General features: G+C 42.7%; 1 protein-coding gene across 2 annotated transcripts in view; it reads left to right on the top strand.

The window, feature by feature from the left end:
• Positions 1 to 23,601, top strand: part of LOC135552838 (periostin-like) — a 38,593-nt gene extending 14,992 nt beyond the window's left edge. The window contains exons 3-22 of one of the 2 annotated variants that reach the window (XM_064984732.1): positions 1,375 to 1,439; positions 1,882 to 2,039; positions 2,306 to 2,470; positions 2,769 to 2,915; positions 3,133 to 3,274; positions 9,359 to 9,571; positions 9,914 to 10,048; positions 12,981 to 13,129; positions 13,618 to 13,754; positions 14,392 to 14,522; positions 14,813 to 14,943; positions 16,752 to 16,854; positions 18,957 to 19,024; positions 19,453 to 19,498; positions 19,628 to 19,660; positions 21,779 to 21,990; positions 22,148 to 22,244; positions 22,590 to 22,652; positions 22,875 to 22,913; positions 23,095 to 23,601. In XM_064984732.1, coding sequence (XP_064840804.1) covers positions 1,375 to 1,439; positions 1,882 to 2,039; positions 2,306 to 2,470; positions 2,769 to 2,915; positions 3,133 to 3,274; positions 9,359 to 9,571; positions 9,914 to 10,048; positions 12,981 to 13,129; positions 13,618 to 13,754; positions 14,392 to 14,522; positions 14,813 to 14,943; positions 16,752 to 16,854; positions 18,957 to 19,024; positions 19,453 to 19,498; positions 19,628 to 19,660; positions 21,779 to 21,990; positions 22,148 to 22,244; positions 22,590 to 22,652; positions 22,875 to 22,913; positions 23,095 to 23,138 — 2,278 coding nt within the window. In that variant the 3' untranslated portion in view covers positions 23,139 to 23,601. Of the gene's footprint in view, positions 1 to 1,374; positions 1,440 to 1,881; positions 2,040 to 2,305; positions 2,471 to 2,768; positions 2,916 to 3,132; positions 3,275 to 9,358; positions 9,572 to 9,913; positions 10,049 to 12,980; positions 13,130 to 13,617; positions 13,755 to 14,391; positions 14,523 to 14,812; positions 14,944 to 16,751; positions 16,855 to 18,956; positions 19,025 to 19,452; positions 19,499 to 19,627; positions 19,661 to 21,778; positions 22,030 to 22,147; positions 22,245 to 22,589; positions 22,653 to 22,874; positions 22,914 to 23,094 lie in introns of both variants that reach the window. The other variant, XM_064984731.1, reaches the window with a different exon arrangement.
• Positions 23,602 to 24,238: the final 637 nt, after the last annotated feature.

Below are 24,238 nucleotides of genomic sequence, written 5' to 3'. Positions count from 1 at the left end.
AAACAAACCGTGCACCCCTTGGGGTCCCGGGAACATGCTGCTGTAAAGGGTTAATATAATGGTCTCTTGGAAACAATATCTTGCATATCACAGGAAAATTCCTATGGAAATGTTAGTTAATGACCTAATGAGACTCCCAAGGGAACGTTCCCTAAAGTTGTGGGAATGCTTGTTGTTAGCTGGGTTGCAATGTCACGGGGTTTAATTAGAGGCATGTTCTGTTTTTGTGTCCCTGTGATTACGACTGCTGTTCAAAGATGTTTGATTTAGATTAAAGATAACAGTGCCATTTCCTCAAATCACCCCCCCCCCCCCATTAGTCATTTCTAATGAGCTAGTCTGTTACAGTTTACACATAGCCCATTCAACAGTTTGTGGCATATGCAGGAGTTGAAAAGTTCCATTTCCTAACCAAGGTTGTCAACTGCTTACAGATTTGATTTCAAGACCCAAAACATAATGTCTTAGAGGTTAAACAAGGCTAAATCATGGACTAGAGGGCTAGAATAATTGTTTGTTTAGCTTCAAAGGGGCAGGGTCCTTGGTAAATGACATCCTATTCCCTACAAAGTGCATTATATATGGACTAGGGTGCCGTTCGGGAGGCAGACAGTTTATGTATCTACAGTATACAATGTGGTAGCGTTACCCTGGGGGCGTGCTGGCCTGGGCCCTGGGACCACAAAGCCTTATGGTTAATAAAACAGATGATGAAGACCATGTGGAAACAACTGAACACACACACACACACACACACACACACACACAGGAGCATGAAACAGCCTTTCAGTACAGACATTAGTGATGATTCAGCTGAAATACAGTAGGATGAACTCCAGGATAAATATAAGATGTGCTCTGATGTTCTGAAATAAGTTATAGAACACTCTAATTACATGGTATGTGGTGATCACTGTTTATGTACCCCAACTCTGAATATTTAAACAGAGAATAGGGTATGTCTCTTTCTCTAGCTCGTGATCTGTCCGTCTGTGTGTTGTCTCTGTCTCTAAAGCGTGATCTGTGTGGGATGTCTCCATCCCTCCCTCCTCTCTGTCTCTAACTTTTGTGTCCCTGTGTTGTCTGTTGGACAGTGCTGTTTATGGTGTATCTCTGTGTGTTGTCTCTGTCTCTAAAATGTGACGTGTACATGTGTTGTCTCTAAATTTGGTCTCTGTGTGTTGTCTGTAGGACGGTGCTGTATGAGTGATCTGTCCCTAAACATGGTGTGTCTGTGTCTCTATGTCTATAGAACGGTGCTGTATGAGTGATCTGTCCGTAAACATGGTGTGTCTGTGTCTCTATGTCTGTAGGACGGTGCTGTATGAGTGATCTGTCCCTAAACATGGTGTGTCTGTGTCTCTATGTCTGTAGGACGGTGCTGTATGAGTGCTGTCCAGGTTACATGAAGCTGGAAGGAATGAAAGGATGCCCTGCAGGTATGTAGCTACGGTCGGTTACAGTGTATGTAATGTACAGGATACGCAGTGTACTCAAGTTTGTAGTGCACTTAATGTTATAGTGTACTTCAAAGGTTCAACAAGAGGTTAAACTAAGACAAATCAATGGGCTTTACATTTTCTCATAAAATGTACGAGTCACAACGCCACACCAACATAAAGATTCAGCTGGCACATCATACTACCCATACATGTTCCCTTTCAGCATCATCCGGCTGTCTTTGGGGTTCTTTATAGTTGTTAGTTGTTTTAATGAGGCTTGTGTGTGTCCCAAATGGCACTCTATTCCATATGTACTGCAATATTTTAGGGCTCTAATCAAAAGTAGTACACTATATAGGGTATAGGATGCCATTTGGGATCACTCCTGGTATGTAGGGAGATGTAATCATTATGGTACCTTCTCTTCCCTGTTCCACAGTGGCCCCTATAGACAATGTGTATGGTACCTTGGGCCTGGTCAAGGCCATCTCCACCCAGGAATACTCTCACATCTCCAAGCTAAGGGAGGAGATAGAGGGATCTGGGTCATACACCTTCTTCGCTCCCAGCAATGATGCTTGGGACTTGTTAGATGGGGTGAGTCAGGATAAGTGTCATCTCTTACAGCTAGAAAATTCCAGGTAATTCAGATAAATTACCTGGAAAAATGAACCCACCAGCGATAGTAGTAACTATTCCAAAACCAAAACCATTCAGTGCTTGTAATGTGACCATTTAAAAGAGCTACAACATAAATCACCAGAATGGTTAATATACCTGAACCCTACAGCCAGTTGCTGTCATCACTTCGTGTTAAGTATATATGTTATCTTAAGCCTTTTTATTCGGCATTTCTTCAACAGGAAGTGCGTAGTGCGTTGGTGAGCAACGTGAACATTGAGCTGTACAACGCCCTGCACTACCACATGGTTAACAAACGCCTACAGACCAAAGACCTGAAGAACGGCCTGGTGGTCGACTCCATGTACAACGACCTGGGACTCTACATCAACCACTACTCCAACGGGGTGAGCATCCCACTAAACCTACACAACATCATATCTGCATCCCAAATGGCACCCTACTCCACATGCAGTGCACTAATTTGACCAGCATCCATGGAATGTATTGGCAATCCAATAGTTTCCATGCCATGAAATAGGAAAGTTGCCATCATGGAGAGCTAAGGCTTTATTGTGTGCAGGTAGTTGTTGAAGGCTGTGTTGTGTGAACATTGGAGAGTTAAGGACAGTATGCTGTTGTGTGATGTGTGCAGATACTAACTGTGCTGTGCATGTCCTATGCGGTGTGTTATTATGTATGAAGATCGTGACGGTGAACTGTGCCAGGATTATCCATGGCAACCAGGTTGCCACCAACGGAGTGGTGCACGTCATTGACCGTGTCATCACTGGCGTGAGCAACACCATCCAGGATGTGATTGAGGTTGACGATGACCTCACCACTCTCAGTGTAAGTTTTATTTTCTTCTGTTCTCCTCTCCTCTCTTCTTCCCCCTTCATTTCCATTCCTTTCACTTCCTTTCCTACCTTTTTCTTCATTATGGTTCTCCTCTTGTCTCCTTTCCACTTCTCGTCTTTTTGTTTTCATTCTATTCGATTTACACAGGGTGGCACACACAGTATTAACGGAGGATATGATGGAGGAATGATGTGTTCTTTCACTACAGGATGTGGCCCTGGCCTCAGGCCTGCTGGACAAGCTGGGACAGTCCGGCCAGTACACCCTGTTTGCCCCCACCAACGATGCCTTCGCCAAGCTGGACTCGGATGTGCTGCAACGACTGATGGGTGACAAGGGTGTCCTCCAAGGTAAACCAAACCGCTGGGCCAGGCTTCAACGGTCTATCACCTCTCTGGAATGTCTTCTATGAATACAGAGAGTAGCTCCCAGGAGAGTAAAGCAGAGGGGAGACATATAGACTTTATATAAACCTCCAAACTCAGGCCATATCCGTGTTTAATGAGATGAAAGTGCAGGAAAAGTAACTCAATGGTTCCCGCTCGCCAGGTTTGCAGGGCTGAGTAACCGCAGACTTTTTACATGTAAGAGCCTTTTCCTACTCTAAACAGATGGAGCCGACTAGTTACAGTCTGAGCTGTGGATTTTGAATTCTCAGACAGTTGGCAAACTGAGCGTTCACCACAGTTGTGTGAGTGAGTAATGAAAAACAAAAGAGCTCTAGTTTCAGATGATGGGCTATGAAATAATAGCTATTCAGACATAAACCTTCATATGGTGAAGCTTTTTGATAATTTGACACATTAAAGAGCTTAACATTTACTGTCACTCTATAATTTATGTCTGGGTGGCACACAATAATAAAACACTCTCACTTGTTCCAAAACATTTCCAAAGAGGTATCGTTCATACGGTTCTAAACACCACAGGGCAGGAAGCAGGAAGCACCCCGCTCTGCCTGTGTCCCAAAGGCAGTGCACCTTATTTCCTACTTCGATCATACGGCTATGGTCAACAGTAGTGCACTATTAATAGGGTACCATTTTGGGACACACCCCAGTCAGAGTGTTGGGACTGGAAAGGTTCAGAAGGTTCAGAGCATTAGGAGGGTTGGCAGCGGTGTGATGATCCCTAATATTAGTCCTAGGGCTTCCCTGAGCTATGAGATCACAACTTCACACACAGTCGAACAGAGTCAAACAAGGCAGTAAAACAGTCAGGAATCTCCCTGCACTCAATAGTCTCCCGACACCAGAACCCATGAGATCTAAGGGATCTCCAGGTCTCCTGAATTTCATAGGGTGCGTCCCAAATGGAACTCGATTCCCTATTTAGAGCACTTCTTTTGACCAGGGCTCATAGGGATCTGGTCAGAAGTTGAGCACTTGTAGTCCAAAAAGTTTTTTCCTGTGTTTTATAAACACTCGGTGGACAGTTTATTAGGTACACACATCTAGTACCAGGTTGGACCCCCTAGTGGTTAAGTGGTTTTTAGAGCATTAAGCATTATTAAGAGCATTGGGCCAGTAACCGAAAAGTTGCTTGTTCGAGTCCATGTGCCAACTAGGTGAAAAATTTGTTGATGTGCCCTTGAGTAAGGCACTTAACCCTAATTGCTCCTGATAGTCGCTCTGGATAAGAGTGTCTGCTAAATGACTAAAATGTAAATGTAGAACAGCCTGAAATATTCGGGCATAGAAAGGTCTCTTGATACCAATTGAGCAACTTAACGTGTGCCAGGAAAACATTGCCTACGCCACTAGCCTGTATCATTGACACCAGCCAGGATGGGGCCATGGGTCAAGCTGCTTACGCCAAATCCTCAATCAGAATAATGCAACAGGAACCGTGATTCGTAGGACCAGGTGATGTTTGCCACTCCTCAACTGTCCAGTGTTGGTGATTGCGTGCCCACTGGAGCTGCTTCTTCTTGTTTTTAGCTTATAGGACTGGAACCCAGTGTGGTTGTCTGCTGCAATAGCCTATCGGTGACAAGGACCGAAGGTCACAAGGAGATGTCGTTCTTCACACCACTGTTGTACTGCGCCGTTATTTGCCTGTTTGTCGCACCATGCTCGGTAATCCCTAGACCGTTTCTGAGATACTGGAACTGGCGCGCCTGGCACCGACGATCGTACCATGCTCAAAGTCGCTTAGCTCACTCGTTTTGCCCATTCTCATGTTCATGTGAACAGCAACTGAATGTCTCAATGCCTGTCTGCCTGCTTTATATAGCAGGCCGCGGACACATGACTCATTTTTCTATCGCAAGTCTTCATGTCTTTTACCTCGAGCTAAGGTGTCTTGTGCATGAAGAAGGATTTTTTTGTTAGGTTCAGTTTGATAATGTGCACCTGCTCATTAGTTAGCTAGCTAGCTAGCTTACTTTAACTTGCTAACTGAGCCATGCAGTCACACACACTTCATATGAAACAAATGTGGTGGTAAGTGCAGCATAATGTACACAACACTAAATGCTTTACCAAGCTAGCAATCTAGCAAGATGATGTTTAAATTAATTCTCCATTATCCCATACTTCCAGTACCAGTTTGCTTCCTAGCTAACTTTAGCTAAACGGTTAGCAATTTAGCACAACATAGCTAAATCAAATCAAATGTATTTATATAGCCCTTCTTACATCAGCTGATATGTAAAAGTGCTGTACAGAAACCCAGCCTAAAACCCCAAACAGCAAGCAATGCAGGTGTAAAAGCAGGGTGGCTAGGAGAAACTCTCTAGAAAGGCCAAAACCTAGGAAGAAACCTAGAGAGGAACCAGGCTACGAGGGGTGGCCAGTCCTCTTCTGGCTGTGCCGGGTGGAGATTATAACAGAACATGGCCAAGATGTTCAAATGTTCATAGATGACCAGCATGGTCAAATAATAATAATCATAGTAGTTGTCGAGGGTGCAACAAGTCAGAACCTCAGGGGTAAATGTCAGTTGGCTTTTCATAGCCGATCATTAAGAGTATCTCTACCGCTCCTGCTGTCTCTAAAGAGTTGAAAACAGCAGGTCTGGGACAGGTAGCACGTCCGGTGAACAGGTCAGGTTTCCATAGCCACAGGCAGAACAGTTGAAACTGGAGCATCAGCACGGCCAGGTGGACTGGGGACAGCAAGGAGTCATCATGCCAGGTAGTCCTGAGGCATGGTCCTAGGGCTCGGGTCCTCCTCCGAGAGAAAGAAAGAACGAGAGAAAGAGAGAATTCGAGAGAGCATACTGAAATTCACACAGGACACCGGATAACAACATTAGCGCAGTTGTCATTATTGGCTATAGAGTAAAAATTTTAAGAAGATTTTTTGGGGTAGAAATAGGTGGGGTTTATGACTTTGTGGCTGTGATAACTAGTGATGACCCATGAGCACAGCTTGCTAGTTAGCTTACATTATCTACAGCAGGCATGAGACAAACAAGCTGCTGCCACATTGTGGCCTGGATTATTTAAACAAAACAAATCAGAGGTTTTGGCCTTCTATGGCGATAACACCATGCGGTAAATTAGTTAATGGACCAATAAGAGAGTTCCAAACCTCTCTGCCAATAACAACACATTTTCAGTTTTTCCTTTTCCACTCAAACCACTCCCAGACAATCCTAGCAAAGTTCTTGCTTTAGAAATTGCTGTTTGCTTAGAAGCTATTTTTGTTACTTTTTGACCGTTTTAATTGAAAACAATCACAGTAAGGTTACCCAGAAATTATTATATTGTTAGATAAAAATGGCTACATTGGACCTCTAATGGATAATAGGGTGCCATTTGGCACGCAACCTGTGATTCATTCGCTATTTTGAAGCCATGCTGGAAATTACATAATCCGATGCAAGGCGCCTCTGTTTCTAGCATCCAACTGGCCTACTCTCATGTTCAAATCTCAGTCAAATTCATCCAGACATGTAATACAAGCCATAATACTAGGTAACCATGGATTTGCTCCTACAATCCGATACGGTGCCAGAGCGTATGAAAGTATAAAAACCTATACCAATATCCTTAAAGCTTTTTATAGTCCTAATAAAACGTGTGTGTGTGTTGGGGCGGTTTAGAGCAAATGGAGAACACCATTATGAGTGTCTCCCCTTTCCACAGTGGGGTCATATTAGTTTGAAGCCCAAACTGTTCAGATGCTACAGACAGAAGTTGGCAGATCAGCGCTATCAACTGCAGACAAGTCTCGTGGGAAGCTTTTGTGGGTAAATAAGTAGCCTTGCACAAGTGGAACAGCTCAGAGGGCAGGAGCCTATCTCCTGCTTCTGTAGTGTGAGGCAGCTTGATGTACATCCCCAGGACAGGATGCTAGTCCATCACATGGCTTTACCCCCAATCTATCTCCTTAACACTGAGTGACAAGGGAAGATGCACTCAGGTGAGTTTTACTGTCTTTGTTATGACCCAGCCTGGGATTGAACTCACAATTTTCCAACTTTAGCGTAGACACTCGAACCACAAGGCCACTGATCAATTTTCGGCATGTCTCATGGTCTGACAAACTGTAGCTTGGCTTACTTCCAGCGCAGATGCGGAAGGCCAACATGGGAGGATGTGGTGGATTGACACGCAGCCCATGCAAAAAGTCACTATCTTAAACTGACTGATTTTTGGGGATTCTTTTATTATGTTACTAAGGATAAAACATATGCCTTGCTAGTACAGTATATGAATTCAAATTTTCTCAGGATGCTGGGCCAGTCATGTATAATAAAAAAATGCTGTTAATCAATAACGGTGTGTATATATACAGTGCCTTGCGAAAGTATTCGGCCCCCTTGAACTTTGCGACCTTTTGCCACATTTCAGGCTTCAAACATAAAGATATAAAACTGTATTTTTTTGTGAAAAATCAACAACAAGTGGGACACAATCATGAAGTGGAACGACATTTATTGGATATTTCAAAAACTGAAAAATTGGGCGTGCAAAATTATTCAGCCCCCTTAAGTTAATACTTTGTAGCGCCACCTTTTGCTGCGATTACAGCTGTAAGTCGCTTGGGGTATGTCTCTATCAGTTTTGCACATCGAGAGACTGAATTTTTTTCCCCTTCCTCCTTGCAAAACAGCTCGAGCTCAGTGAGGTTGGATGGAGAGCATTTGTGAACAGCAGTTTTCAGTTCTTTCCACAGATTCTCGATTGGATTCAGGTCTGGACTTTGACTTGGCCATTCTAACACCTGGATATGTTTATTTTTGAACCATTCCATTGTAGATTTTGCTTTATGTTTTGGATCATTGTCTTGTTGGAAGACAAATCTCCGTCCCAGTCTCAGGTCTTTTGCAGACTCCATCAGGTTTTCCTCCAGAATGGTCCTGTATTTGGCTCCATCCATCTTCCCATCAATTTTAACCATCTTCCCTGTCCCTGCTGAAGAAAAGCAGGCCCAAACCATGATGCTGCCACCACCATGTTTGACAGTGGGGATGATGTGGTCAGGGTGATGAGCTGTGTTGCTTTTACGCCAAACATAACGTTTTGCATTGTTGCCAAAAAGTTCAATTTTGGTTTCATCTGACCAGAGCACCTTCTTCTACATGTTTGGTGTGTCTCCCAGGTGGCTTGTGGCAAACTTTAAACGACACTTTTTATGGATATCTTTAAGAAATGTCTTTCTTCTTGCCACTCTTCCATAAAGGCCAGATTTGTGCAATATACGACTGATTGTTGTCCTATGGACAGAGTCTCCCACCTCAGCTGTAGATCTCTGCAGTTCATCCAGAGTGATCATGGGCCTCTTGGCTGCATCTCTGATCAGTCTTCTCCTTGTATGAGCTGAAAGTTTAAAGGGACGGCCAGGTCTTGGTAGATTTGCAGTGGTCTGATACTCCTTCCATTTCAATATTATCGCTTGCACAGTGCTCCTTGGGATGTTTAAAGCTTGGGAAATCTTTTTGTATCCAAATCCGGCTTTAAACTTCTTCACAACAGTATCTCGGACCTGCCTGGTGTGTTCCTTGTTCTTCATGATGCTCTCTGCGCTTTTAACGGACCTCTGAGACTATCACAGTGCAGGTGCATTTATACGGAGACTTGATTACACACATGCGGATTGTATTTATGATCATTAGTCATTTAGGTCAACATTGGATCATTCAGAGATCCTCACTGAACTTCTGGAGAGAGTTTGCTGCACTGAAAGGAAAGGGGCTGAATAATTTTGCACGCCCAATTTTTCAGTTTTTGATTTGTTAAAAAAGTTTGAAATATCCAATAAATGTCGTTCCACTTCATGATTGTGTCCCACTTGTTGTTGATTTTTCCCCCCAAAAATACAGTTTTATTACTTTATGTTTGAAGCCGGAAATGTGGCGAAAGGTCGCAAAGTTCAAGGGGGCCGAATACTTTCGCAAGGCACTGTATATATAGAAGTTTCTGAGTCTGTGGGTCTGATTAACACTTTTATCCTCTCCTCTCTCCTCTCTCCTCTATCCTCCAGCCCTGCTGAACTTCCACATGCTGAACTCTGTCCAGTGTTCAGAGGGCATCATGTCCGGCCAGACCTTTGAGACCCTGGAGGGCCACAATATTGAGATTGGCTGTGATGGGGAAAGCCTGACGGTGAACGGCATCAAGATGGTGCTGAAGAAAGACATTGTCACCACCAACGGAGTCATCCACCTCATTGACGAGGTCCTCATGCCTGACTCAGGTTAGCTCTCGGTCCACCTAATAAAAATAAATGTCATTTGTATAGTGCTTTCATTACAGAGCTGTAACACACATCTCAGAATATGCATGTTTTTGCATTTGCATTTCTTTGTTGAAATGTAAATGGAATGAACTGTTTCACAAAATACACAACACCTTTATTTGGAGCTCTCTTTGCTGTTACACTAGTATACAAGTCAACCATACACATAGGAAAATAGATGGAAACAATGACACAATGCCACCAAGACTAAGATAAAATCTGAAAACTCTGAATAAGTGTGGAAGTGTTGATCTTTCAGTGGTAGAAAAGCTTTTAATGGTGTTGTCTGTGTCCTCTAAGCCAAGCAGGTGATGGAGCTGCTCACCCCTTCCCAGTCCACCTTCAGTGACATGGTGTCAGAGCTGGGTCTGTCTGCAGCCATGGAAGCCAAGGCAGAATACACATTACTGGCCCCGCTCAATTCTGTCTTCACTGGTGAGTAACACACTACTGGCCCCGCTCAATTCTGTCTTCACTGGTGAGTAACACACTACTGGCCCTGCTCAATTCTGTCTTCACTGGTGAGTAACACACTACTGGCCCCGCTCAATTCTGTCTTCACTGGTGAGTAACACACTACTGGCCCCGCTCAATTCTGTTGTCACTGTGATTACACATCATGGCCCGGCTCAATTATGTTGTCACTGTGATTACACATCATGGCCCGGCTCAATTCTGTTGTCACTATGATTACACATCATGGCCCGGCTCTATTATGTTGTCACTGTGATTACACATCATGGCCCGGCTCAGTTCTGTCTGTATCACTTCTCTCGTTCCCTTAAACACTCTTGAACATCCAGAACTGAACATCCTATCTCTCTGTCTCTCCCTTTCCCTTTTGCTCTCTCTAGCTCCTCTCTCCGTCCCCATCCTCCTCTCTCTAGATCCTCTCTCTGTCCCCCTCTTCCTCTCTCTAGCTCCTCTCTCCGTCCCCATCCTCCTCTCTCTAACTCCTCTCTCTGTCCCCCTCTTCCTCTCTCTAACTCCTCTCTCTGTCCCCCTCTTCCTCTCTCTAACTCCTCTCTGTCCCCCTCTTCCTCTCTCTAGATCCTCTCTCTGCCCCCCTCTTCCTCTCTCTAGCTCCTCTCTCCGTCCCCATCCTCCTCTCTCTAGATCCTCTCTCTGTCCCCCTCTTCCTCTCTCTAGATCCTCTCTCCGTCCCCATCCTCCTCTCTCTAACTCCTCTCTCCGTCCCCATCCTCCTCTCTCTAGCTCCTCTCTCCGTCCCCATCCTCCTCTCTCTAGCTCCTCTCTCTGTCCCCATCCTCCTCTCTCTAGATCCTCTCTCTGTCCCCCTCTTCCTCTCTCTAGATCCTCTCTCTGTCCCCCTCTTCCTCTCTCTTAACTCCTCTCTCTGTCCCCTTCTTCCTCTCTCTAGATCCTCTCTCTGTCCCCCTCTTCCTCTCTCTAGATCCTCTGTCCCCCTCTTCCTCTCTCTAGATCCTCTCTCTGTCCCCCTATTCCCTCTCTCTGCCCCCTCTTCCTCTCTCTAGCTCCTCTCTCTGTCCCCCTCTTCATCTCGCTAGCTCCTCTCTCTGTCCCCCTCTTCCTCTCTCTAGCTCCTCTCTCTGTCCCCCTCTTCCTCTCTCTAGATCCTCTCTCTGTCCCCCTCTTCCTCTCTCTTAACTCCTCTCTCTGTCCCCCTCTTCCTCTCTCTAGATCCTCTCTCTGTCCCCCTCTTCCTCTCTCTTAACTCCTCTCTCTGTCCCCTTCTTCCTCTCTCTAGATCCTCTCTCTGTCCCCCTCTTCCTCTCTCTAGATCCTCTGTCCCCCTCTTCCTCTCTCTAGATCCTCTCTCTGTCCCCCTATTCCCTCTCTCTGCCCCCCTCTTCCTCTCTCTAGCTCCTCTCTCTGTCCCCCTCTTCATCTCGCTAGCTCCTCTCTCTGTCCCCCTCTTCCTCTCTCTAGCTCCTCTCTCTGTCCCCCTCTTCCTCTCTCTAGCTCCTCTCTCTGTCCCCCTCGTCCTCTCTCGAGCTCCTCTCTCTGTCCCCCTCTTCCTCTCTCGAGCTCCTCTCTCTGTCCCCCTCTTCCTCTCTCGAGCTCCTCTCTCTGTCCCCCTCTTCCTCTCTCTAGCTCCTCTCTCTGTCCCCCTCTTCCTCTCTCTAGCTCCTCTCTCTGTCCCCCTCTTCCTCTCTCTAGCTCCTTTCTCTGCCCCCCTCTTCCTCTCTCTAACTCCTCTGTCACTACTTTATCACTCCTCTCCTTCTTTCTGTTTCTCTCCTCTCAACAGGTGGGTAATGCACACTGAGCTCCAAACTGTGACATTAGTCTTGCTGTCATGCTGACTCACTAGTAAGCTTCATATACTAGACTTACTATATATGGGTCACCAAGGGAAGAGTGCTGGAATGATTTATAGCTGGAGCTTTTTGACATGCAAACCAGACACACACACACCGCATAGGAACATAGAACCTCAAAAGGCGTGGGGAGAGATATCTCCTACCTTAACCCAACATTTGTAACGCCCATGTGATAAACTGAACGACAGTATAATAATCCCCAGTATGATAGACTAGCTTGCTGTACGCCCCAGGAAATAAAATAATCCCCCAGGGTGGAAAAGCTGTGTTACGGCGTTGAGTTCGTAAATTCCCCCACTGAACTGTTCTCTGATTTAGACCCTACATAGTCTGTCCATTTTCGACGTGAAGTACAGTGTGGAACAGCTCTGTATCTCAGACAGCTCAGCAGCTGTTAAAAGTTCCTCTGTTAATAGAGCCACAGTTTCCTCTCTGGAGGAGGCAGCTCTTCTTCTTCCACGGGACATCAGTATAGTCAGTATGGGGCGGCAGGGTAGCCTAGTGGTTAGAGCGTTGGCCTAGTGGTTAGAGCGTTGGACTAGTAACCGGAAGGTTGCAAGTTCAAATCCCCGAGCTGACAAGGTACAAATCTGTCATTCTGCCCCTGAACAGGCATTTAACCCACTAGGCTGTCATTGAAAATAAGAATTAGTTCTTAACTGACTTGCCTAGTTAAATAAAGGTCAAATAAATAATATAAAATGACAACCCCAGGGTATTGCAGACTGGAACAGTCCCTGGTTGTGTCCCAAATAGGACCCTATTCCCTATATAGTGCACTACTTTTGACCAGAGCCCTATGGGAATAATACTGTTACAATGTGGCTGATCAATCTGGTTTCCTGGAAAATAAGGTTGACATTTTACAATGACTGACTAGACCACCAGACTGCATCATTAGCCTATATACTTTTTGTTATCGTCTGCGTCCTGAGAAAACCTTGTATCTCCATTTTTGCAGAATTGGGGATAGTTTCTAAAAAAGTTATTGTTTACAAACATATTTAATGTCATATTTTGATCTCTTACAATGTATCTATATGAAATATCTTGTCTTCCAGATGAGGTGATGTCCATTGACCAGAGCTTTCTGAAGATGATTCTAGAGAACCACATCCTGAAGGAGAAGATTACTCTGGGACAGCTATACAATGGACAGCGCCTGGAGACCATTGCCGGGAAGTTCCTCAGAGTCTTCATCTACCGCACAGTGAGTCTGTGTGTGTGGGGGGGGGGGTGTCTGTGTGAGTTTGTGTGATGTGTGTGTGTCTCTTGTCTCTGAACAGCTGGTCAAACACAATGGCCATACAACACAAATCCATTTCACTGGGCTATCCATCTACTGGACCGACTAAGAGGCTGTTAATTCAGTAGCTAGCAGACTGTTCAATTCCATGCCTTATAAAGAGCCACTTCAGCAGATGTTCCAACTCAAATTCCAGTTTTAAAGATGCTCAAAACAGAAGTCACGTGAATTGAGAAACCATTAGCCTAGCTAGCTAACTATCTGGCTAGCTAACTAGTTAGGTGCTTATGCTAGCATACCCACATGCCCAAATATGTAATAATTTTGCTAGAATTAGGATATTAGGACTAGAGTTACATTATTAGGATAAAACCCAGAAAAACAGTTTTCAACAACAAAAAAAGTAGAGTTTTCACTAAAGTGGTTCTTTAACCTGTCCTGTCTGTCTGTAGGCGGTGTGCATAGAGAACTCCTGCCTGGTGCGCGGCAGCAAGGAGGGCAGTAACGGAGCCCTCCACCTGATGAAGACTCTGATGAAGCCAGCTGAGACCACCATGTTCCAGATCCTCACAGACAATGGAAGATTCAAGTAAGCTTCTTGGGCACATATAGACTCTGTGTGCTTTAGCCTGGTCCCAGATCTGTATGTGCTTCAGCAAATGAAATAGTCAGAGAAGTTAGCTCAAGCTCATACAGATCTGAGACCAGTCTAGTGGAAGGATTTTGATCAAGGGACAGACAAAGATGGTTCTGATTTTGTGGCCAATTCACAACCTTGTCTCACTCCCTACTCGGGAAAGGATGTTCTTTAGCTAACCAAACAGCCACAGAGTCAGAGAGAGTTCACTAGTCAGACAGAGTTCAATCAATTTCATACAGACCTGGGAGCAAGCTGGAAAACAGTTTATACAGACATGTGGGCCAACTTCTTTCTAAATCATATACACCTCTTGCAAGTTATCTTATTATCTAATTAATACATAGGATCTCATCACTGAAGAGGATCCTGTTCTATAGGTCAATCGGTTTGTACATTGTCAAGCCGGCGGTCACGTGTGTTGGCGAGGTAGAGAACCCTGGTCAAGCCCGGTCAGAGGCGAGTTTAGGGAGGCAGCGCTATATGCTAAGCTATCACACTGGCACTGGTTACCGGTTATACAGTATCTACCCTCAGTGGTTGTCATGAGTGGCAGGGAACTGTTTCCTTAATGTTGTTTTGTTTGCAGGATCTTCCTGTCACTGATGGAGACGGCTGGTCTGACTGACCTGCTCAAACAGGAAGGAGAATACACTCTGTTTGCTCCCAGTGATGAGGCCTTCACTGGCGTCAGAGACAGCGACCTGGCTCTGCTCAGAGGTTGGTTCGTCTCTCTCTCCGTCTCTCTGTCACTCTCTCCATCATTTTCTCCGTCCTTCTTAGTCTGTGTCAGTCTCTCTACAAAAAAATCATAGCCAGAGGTTTTTCTTGTCAGGCCACATCATGATGGTCAGGAAAAACTGCTGACCTTAACCATAGCTACCATAGCTACTAGCTTTCTCCTGAAGGTTGTAATGTCAGAGAAACATCCATAAGACTTAGTGGTTGTATGTACGGCACGTTCTATGGTACTGTAGTCTTCAGTCTAAAGTCCTGTCTGTCCTGGCCAGGTAATATGAATGCCCTGCGTACCATCCTGCTCTACCACTTCAGTAACGGAGTGTTCATCGGTGGAGGTCTGGAGACTGGGGTGACCAACCTCCTCAAGTCTCTGCAGGGCAATAACCTCCGAGTGCTGCATGTGAGTCCAAATCTCTCAACATTCAACAAGACTGTAAATATAAGAAATCATGGCATTTTCCAATGTACGTGTGTATGAAAAGCCAGGAAAGAAAGCTATTATCAGACAGACCCTGAAGAGATTGTACAATGTTTTTACAGTGAATCAAGAGCCCCTCCTCCAGATCCACTCAGTATTATTAACATCCGCAATCCTTTGTCATCAACAATGTAAACCAACGTTCAAAGTAGGAATTATGACTAAATATTACTTCTTCGAAAACGTATATAAAACAGTTCAACGTGGAGAAAGAGGACGTCTTAAATAACGTTTATCTGATGAGTAAGAAACCAAAACGTATTTGTTGGATTAACTTCCCTGGAAACAACTCCCCCAAACATAATTCAGCATGCTGACAGGATTTAGGATTTCACAAAGGCTTGCATTGACCTTTGATATTTACTGTTTTGACCTTGGGTTAATTTTATACTTAGCTTTTAAGTTTGATTACAGCAATGTCCTTAGGGTCATATTCTAAGATCATTCAAACAAATCCTTTCTTGAAATAAACCCTAACGCCACGTGAAGTCCCTGGATGTTTGTAGTGCAGACTATTCATGATTTAGTTTAGATGACATTTTACTTCCAACAACAGACCGTTGCATTCCATTGCTACCAATTACTTCACACTGGAAAAAGTTTAGTGTAGTTTAAGATACCCTTAAAAAAATATAGTTCACTTAACTACAGTTACTTTGAAAATGTTGTTCACTATATCAAAATTACTTTGTGATAAATGATCATACAGTATGTAAATCTGAAATGTCGTAGACTACAAACTGCAAGAACATATCACTTTGGGGTCACATGTCAACAGCATGTTTAATTTAGCCTATTAATTAAAACAAAAACAATGGTTCAAGTGAGAATTAGTCTGATGCCGAAAAGGACATGAAATCATTGCCTACTTCACCCATATTTTATTTTTGCAAAAAAGTTAGTAGTTAGCTACACTGCTACACAGTAGTTAGCTATACTGCTACACTGCTACACAGTAGTTAGCTACACTGCTACACAGTAGTTAGCTACACTGCTACATGGCAGAAAAATTATTAACGGATTAATTTAAAACTACCACCAAGTTACTAAAAAATGTACACTACCGTTCATAAGTTGGGCTCACTTAGAAATGTCCTGGTTTTTGAAAGAAAAGCACATTTTTTTGTCTATGAAAATAACATCAAATTGATCAGAAATACAGTGTAGACATTATTAATGTTGTAAATGACTATTGTAGCTGGAAACTGCAGATTTTTAATGGAATATCTACGTATATAGCTGTACAGAGGCCCATTGTCAGCAACCATCACTCCTGTGCTCTAATGGCACGTTGAGTTAGCTAATCCAACTTCTATAATCAAGACTACCACTGTAGTGTCGTCTGCAAACTTGATGATTGATTTGGAGGCGTGCATGGCCACGCAGTCATGGGTGAACAAGGAGTACAGGAGAGGGCTGAGAATGAAGTTCTTTCAGGGCCGTCGAGGTGTCTGCTCGGGGGATATACACGACTGTGATTATAATCGAAGAGAATTCTCTTTGTTGATAATGCGGCCGGCAATTTATTGTAAGGAATTCTAGGTCAGGTGAACAAAATGACTTGAGTTCCTGTATGTTATGATCACACCACAACACCACAACTGTTGCAAATGTTCTGTATATAATGTCATCAATGCCAACCTAATTGAGAAACATATGGTGCATTACCAGCTTGTACTCATCAGCTCATCAGTGTTTGGATCTTAATCCTCTCTACTCCTCTCCTCCAGGCTAACAACACAATCAGAGTGAACACTATTGAGGTCCCTGAACACGATATCATGGCCACTAATGGAGTCATTCACTTTGTCAAAACCCTCCTCTACCCTGGTGGTAAGACTGACTCAAACGTCTCTGACTGCCATCTCCTCTGTTGGAGAAACTGATTATACCCTGATTATATTGTCATGTGTTGAGAGACGCACTGTGCAGTGAATCATTTATTGATATAATACACATATTTAGCAGTGCTGAATGGTTCAGTATGTCTAACACCCTGTGCTGTATGTATGCTAATGTATGTATGTAGAGGTAACTGCCAAAATAAAGAACACACCAACATAAAGTGTCTTAATAGGGCTAACACAAGCCCGAACGTGGTTTTATGCTCATCAAATCATTCAGTGATCACTCGTGCCTTGTGGATGGGGGCATTGTCATTCTATGGGCGCATAACCATGGTAGCCAAAGAATGGCCTGCCCTGCCTTTTTATTCATGACCCATTTATTCATGATGGTATGTTAATTGCTTAATTAACTCAGGAACCACACCTGTGTGGAGCCCCTGCTTTCAATATACATAGTATCCCTCATTTACTCAAGTGTTTCCAATTATTTATTTTGGCAGTAACCTTTAGTATAAAGTGTTACCAGTATGTCTAACACCCTGTACTGTGCTGTATGTACCCTAGTATAAAGTGTTACCAGTATGTCTAACACCCTGTACTGTACTGTATGAACCCTAGTATAAAGTGTTACCAGTATGTCTAAAACACTGTACTGTGCTGTATGTACCCTAGTATAAAGTGTTACCAGTATGTCTAAAACACTGTACTGTGCTGTATGTACCCTAGTATAAAGTGTTACCAGTATGTCTAACACCCTGTACTGTGCTGTATGTACCCTAGTATAAAGTGTTACAGCACAGTACAGTGTTTTAGACATACTGGTAACACTTTATACTAGGGTACATACAGCACAGTACAGGGTGTTAGACATACTGGTAACACTTTATACTAGGGTACATACAGCACAGTACAGTGTTTTAGACATACTGGTATGTACCCTAGTATAAAGTGTTACCAGTATGTCTAAAACACTGTACTGTGCTGTATGTACCCTAGTATAAAGTGTTACCAGTATGTCTAACAGCCTGTACTGTACTGTACTGTATGTACCCTAGTATAAAGTGTTACCAGTATGTCTAAAACCTTTTACTGTGCTGTATGTACCCTAGTATAAAGTGTTACCAGTATGTCTAACAGCCTGTACTGTACTGTGCTGTATGTACCCTAGTATAAAGTGTTACCAGTATGTCTAACACCCTGTACTGTACTGTATATACCCTAGTATAAAGTGTTACCAGTATGTCTAAAACACTGTACTGTGCTGTATGTACCCTAGTATAAAGTGTTACCAGTATGTCTAACACCCTGTACTGTGCTGTATGTACCCTAGTATAAAGTGTTACCAGTATGTCTAAAACACTGTACTGTGCTGTATGTACCCTAGTATAAAGTGTTACCAGTATGTCTAAAACACTGTACTGTGCTGTATGTACCCTAGTATAAAGTGTTACCAGTATGTCTAACAGCCTGTACTGTACTGTACTGTATGTACCCTAGTATAAAGTGTTCCAATTTGTAAGTCGCTCTGGATAAGAGCGTCTGCTAAATGACTTAAATGTAAATGTGTTACCAGTATGTCTAAAACACTGTACTGTGCTGTATGTACCCTAGTATAAAGTGTTACCAGTATGTCTAAAACCTTTTACTGTGCTGTATGTACCCTAGTATAAAGTGTTACCAGTATGTCTAAAACACTGTACTGTGCTGTATGTACCCTAGTATAAAGTGTTACCAGTATGTCTAAAACACTGTACTGTGCTGTATGTCCCCTAGTATAAAGTGTTACCAGTATGTCTAACACCCTGTACTGTGCTGTATGTACCCTAGTATAAAGTGTTACCAGTATGTCTAAAACACTATACTGTGCTGTATGTACCCTAGTATAAAGTGTTACCAGTATGTCTAAACCCCTGTACTGTACTGTATGAACCCTAGTATAAAGTGTTACCAGTATGTCTAACACCCTGTACTGTACTGTATGAACCCTAGTATAAAGTGTTACCAGTATGTTTAACATCCTGTACTGTATGAACCCTAGTATAAAGTGTTACCAGTATGTCTAACACCCTGTACTCTAATGTCCTGTAGAGCTGCCTGCTGGAAACTCTGACCTGCTTGGGCTGCTGAGAAGACTCATCAAGTACATGGAGATCAAGGTACAGTACCAGGCCACACCCACATAAAGGAACAGACCACGCCCATATAATGAACCAGGACAATAGGCCACACCCACATGACTATCGTGCCACAGCATTACTTACAGTTCTGAACAAGGCCAGACAGGTTATTATGATTAGGAAAATGACTACAATGCCAGAGAACCCCGAGCTAACAAGATGAGATTAACCTCTAAGTGTTTGTTACAAAATTACCTTAAGATGACAAGACATCATGTAAAGCCTTGAGCAAATACAGTACCCACCACATAATAGAGGAAGACATTTCTCCTGCCTTCATAAAACCCAAGCAGTGCATCTGAAGGTTCATTGTTGCCCTCTGCATTGGAGTTGAGCAGAACGATGTGCACACAGACCTACAATAATATAGTTTACAGCCTCTAATCCTTCTTTCCATTCATTCGCAGTTTGTGTCAGGATACAGCTATAAGGAAATCCCCCTCACATTCATGAGTGAGTTAAACTATATCTGTTCAAGTCTTAGATGTCTGCTGTACCTTTTTGCATTGAAATTACATTTGTTTGTAGCTTTGTTGTTGTCCAGTGAGTAACTGCCTGCTGTGTGTCTTCTGTTTCTTCTAGAGAGGACGGTCATCACACGCTTCATTGAGTCAGGTAAGTTACAGTTAAAGGATCGAAGCAACATTCTTCATGCATAAATCTTAGCTTTGTGTAATATGCTGAGTGTACAAAGCATTAGAAACACCTTCCTAATATTGAGTTGCACCCCCCTTTTTCCCTCAGAACAGCCTCAGTTCGTAACTCAACAAGGTGTCGAAAGCATTCAATAGGGATGCTGGCCCACGGTGACACTGAAACTGGTGCACCTGGCACCTAATACCATATCATATTTTGTCTTGCCCATTCACCATCTGAATGGCACACATACACAATTCATGTCTCAATTGCCTCAAGGCTTAAAAATGCTTCTTTATCTTGTCTCCTCCCCTTCATCTACACAGATTGAAGTGAATTTAACAAGTGACATCAATAAGGGATCATATATTTCACCTGGATTCACCAGAAGAAGTCTATGTCACGTAATATTTTGTACACTCAGTGTATATAATTGTAAATGATATTTCACATTTAGTCTTGGAAAGACTTGAAGACATTGTGCTACAAGAGTTGATAGAATAGTTGGCACAGTTCAGATAGGGAGGATATCCGCCTTCAATGAAATTCATGACCCACGTCCAAGAGGAAAAACCATTATGGCTGTTCAGATAATTACAGTACAGACAGCAACAAGAAAATACTTGCCACACCTGGGAAGGTTTTTTATCTGTTCTGGGTAAAATAACCCTACTTTATTGGGCTTAATCCTGACCTTTGATTTGTGTTGTTAATTCCTGACTTCAAAGAGAAATATGCACAGAAGTTCAAGTTACTGTCTATACAATTATCTCTAGTCAAGATTCTGAAAGAGATACACTACTGGTCCAAAGTTTTAGAACACCTACTCATTCAAAGGTTATTCTTCATTTTGACTATTTTTCTACATTGTAGAATAATAGTGAAGACCTCAAAACTATGAAATAACACATATGGAGTCATGTAGTAACCAAAAAGTGTTATATTTGAGATTCTTCAAATAGCCACCCTTTGCCTTGATGACAGCTTTGCACACTCTTGGCATTCTCTCAACCAGCTTCCCCTGTAATGTTTTTCCAACAGTCTCGAAGGAGTTCCCACATATGCTGAGCACTTGTTATATGCTTTTCCTTCACTCTGCGGTCCGACTCATCCCAAACCATCTCAATTTGGCAAAATATCAAAACCAGATCCGAGTCCAGACGGTACAGAGTGACAGAAGGGCTCGTGGTCAAGGCAGGCAGAATGGTCAGGCAGGTGGGTACAGAGTCCAGAACAAGCAAGGGTCAAAATCGGGAGGACTAGAAAAAGGAAAACAGCAAAAGCAGGAGTATGGAAAAAACTGCTGGTTAACTTGAAACATACAAGACTAACTGGCACAGAGAGACAGAAAACACAGGGATAAATACACTGGGGGAAATCAGCGACACCTGGAAGGGGTGGAGACAATCATAAGGACAGGTGAAACAGATGAGGGCGTGACAGGCACACCTGTTAATTGAAATGCATTCCAGGTGACTACCTCATGAAGCTGGTTGAGAGAATGCAAAGAGTGTGCAAAGTTGTCATCAAGGCAAAGGCTGGCTACTTTGAAGAATCTCAAATATTAAAAATATTTTGATTTGTTTAACACTTTTTTGGTTACTACATGATTTCATATGTGTTATTTCATAGTTTTGATGTCTTCACTATTATTCTACAGTGCAGAAAATAGGAAAAACAAGGAAAAACCCTTGAATGAGTCGCTGTTCTAAAACTTTTGACCGGTAGTGTAGTTGCAATTCTAAGGGGAAAACTGATGTCATGGAGAAAGCCTTTACCTGGAAAGTATCTGCAAAGCACATATCCACAATTCCTTTGATTATGTAAAATATTCCAGTCATATGAATCCTTTTAGAGTCTGTGAAATATTGCCATTCAGTCTAATTTGATAAAACCTATAAACTGTCATCTCTATTAATGGAGTAGAGGAACCACTGACACACTACATGTCTGTAGTTTGTGGAGTCTAGAGTTTCTAAGTTCATTCGATCCTTCAGATCTCACTAGTGTGCCCTTTAAACTTCATGTTCTTCAATGACGCTTTTGTTGTTGCTTATTCCAGTTAATAAACTTGTTGTCCTCTCTCTCTTTCTAAAGTTCCTGATGTGACCCATGTGACTAGGGTTATCGAAAGGGAACCTACCATCACCAAGGTGACAAGGGTGATTGAGGGAGAGCCTACCATCAACAAGGTGACAAGGGTGATTGAGGGAGAGCCTACCATCACCAAGGTGACAAGGGTGATTGAGGGAGAGCCTATCATCACCAAGGTGACAAGGGTGATTGAGGGAGAGCCTACCATCACCAAGGTGACAAGGGTGATTGAGGGAGAGCCTACCATCACCAAGGTAACACCAATGTAACAACCCATGTTTCAACTGTTGTACCCACCCATGTACCCACCAAATCACTTTTAGCAATCGGGAAAAGCGTTACATAAATCTAATACATGATTATGATTATTAGGTGACCAGAGTCATTGAAGGTGAGCCAAAGTTCACCAAGGTTACTCGTCTCATCGAGGGAGAGCCCAAGGTCACCAAAGTTACGAGAGTGGTCTCAGGTACGTACCTCACAGACACACGTCTTTATTGACTCTTGTCCATGAGGTCTGAAGAACTCTGGGTACATAGTAACATCTAGTAAAATAAACGTATTGTAGGCTACAGTATGCTATGCCTGTTTTGGTCTATAGTTGCTATATAGTGTATTGATGCACTACATGAAACAAAGAAGGGTGTGTTTGGTTTGCTGAGGTGAGACACAGGTCTGCAGATGTGAGTCTTTTGTACTGAATCCCCTCTACTGTACGTCACCCCCCTCATGACTCCTACAGCTGCCCCTCTGTGAAAACATGATGTTTCTATGTGAAGACTGATGTAGTGTTTCATTATGATGTCATCCACAGGTCCTCAATACTCAGCCAGCAACAGTGGCTCCAGCATTGGTATCGCAAACCTCCAGCAGAAAGGTCAGTAACATCACCTCTCTAGTCAAAAATAGATAACTTAATATAGAGGAAATAATGCAATGTTTCATTGAAAATCACGTATATGCATGTCACTGGGTGGACATGTGACAGGTTGTTAGAATAGGGGTTTAGCAGATAGTGTGAAGCAGAGACTGACAAACAGGATTCAAACTGTCACATTTCCACCCTGGGATATTTGACGTCGTAAATTTGTCTTCACAGTGGGAAACCCAAGACCAGTAAATAGCAAGAGAATTCCAGGTAAAACATTATTCCTTGGAAGGATTCAAATGATTGGCAATATCATCCTATGAGGAGCTGTGATTGCGACCATATACATAGAATGACCAAGAACATTGACTTGAATGGAAATGTCCATTCTAGGAACTTTATTTCTATGATTTTGAGTGTATGATGATCTTTCTGTTGTCTCTGTTCCTAGCTGGTCCCAGAAGGAATGTCAGACCAAAGGAACAAAGTGCATGAACATGGACAGACCAGGTGACTGAAGATGCACCAGCAACCAGAGAGGAACAACAGAGATAATGTCAATGATCGGTCTCCCATACAAGCGCTACACTCCAAATGACGTGTGTGTAGACATACAGAACTTGAACTTAGTGAGACCAGTAAAGCCATTTGCTAAACAAAACACAAATCATTGGTGAATGTATCTAAAGATAACTAAAAGCCATCAATATATGTAAATAGTGTACACATATTTGTGGGTTTTGGGGGTGTATTAGAGATGAAAGATTAAAAGCTAGCCAGAGGTAGCAAAATAATCTTTAAAACCAAGCTATTGGAAGCCTTGGCCATTGGTTGAGGTGATACAACAGGATTTTTGGGAAGTTTTAGTAATTTTTGGGAACTTTTTAAATTTACCTCTGCATAATATCAAGTTTGTGGTGCTCATATAAAAATAAATAAAATACAAATGTGATTGCTATTTTCTGACTGTACTTCTGCAAATGTTTATATTTTTCTACCAGATGTAATTTCAGCTCTGATCTGACTTGAATGTCACAGTAGTGTGTTTGCTTTCTCTTTCTGCCTTTCTGTCTACCTTGCTAAACATTCAGATATTGATCGTGTCTTTGCTTTTAGATGTTTCAAATGTGCAACATTCTGACAAACTTAACTTTTCACATACTGTATTCTCTCAATAGCTTTTTTTTACTGCAGTTTTTAAACCTTTTCCAATAAAGTATATTCTTGGATATGAAGTGCATCATTCGCCAGGAGAAAACCCTTCGTTATAAAACTTTTTAGTAGTTCATCACTATAAGGAAATAAAGTCAAGTTACATTTTAGAATCACATTTACTAAATTTGCGGAGAAGATGTATGATAACCAAATCTAATTTGTGCCAGTGTACTGGTCCCTGCCTACTTAATGAATTCCATTTTCTTAGTATAACGCTAGTTATTTGAGGAGGGAAAAGGGATTGTCTGTTTTTTAGATCTCCTAAAAACTATAGAAGAGTCTGACATTGCTAGAATTGTTACTTTAACCTAGCTCCCTCTAAAGAGAAACTCAAAGTGAGAACGAAGCCAAATCTAAAGCAAATGTCAAATATCAGAGTG

This window comes from Oncorhynchus masou, chromosome 13 (genome assembly GCF_036934945.1).
Source record: "Oncorhynchus masou masou isolate Uvic2021 chromosome 13, UVic_Omas_1.1, whole genome shotgun sequence".
NCBI lineage: Eukaryota > Metazoa > Chordata > Actinopteri > Salmoniformes > Salmonidae > Oncorhynchus > Oncorhynchus masou.
This window is presented reverse-complemented; position numbering and strand designations above follow the sequence as displayed.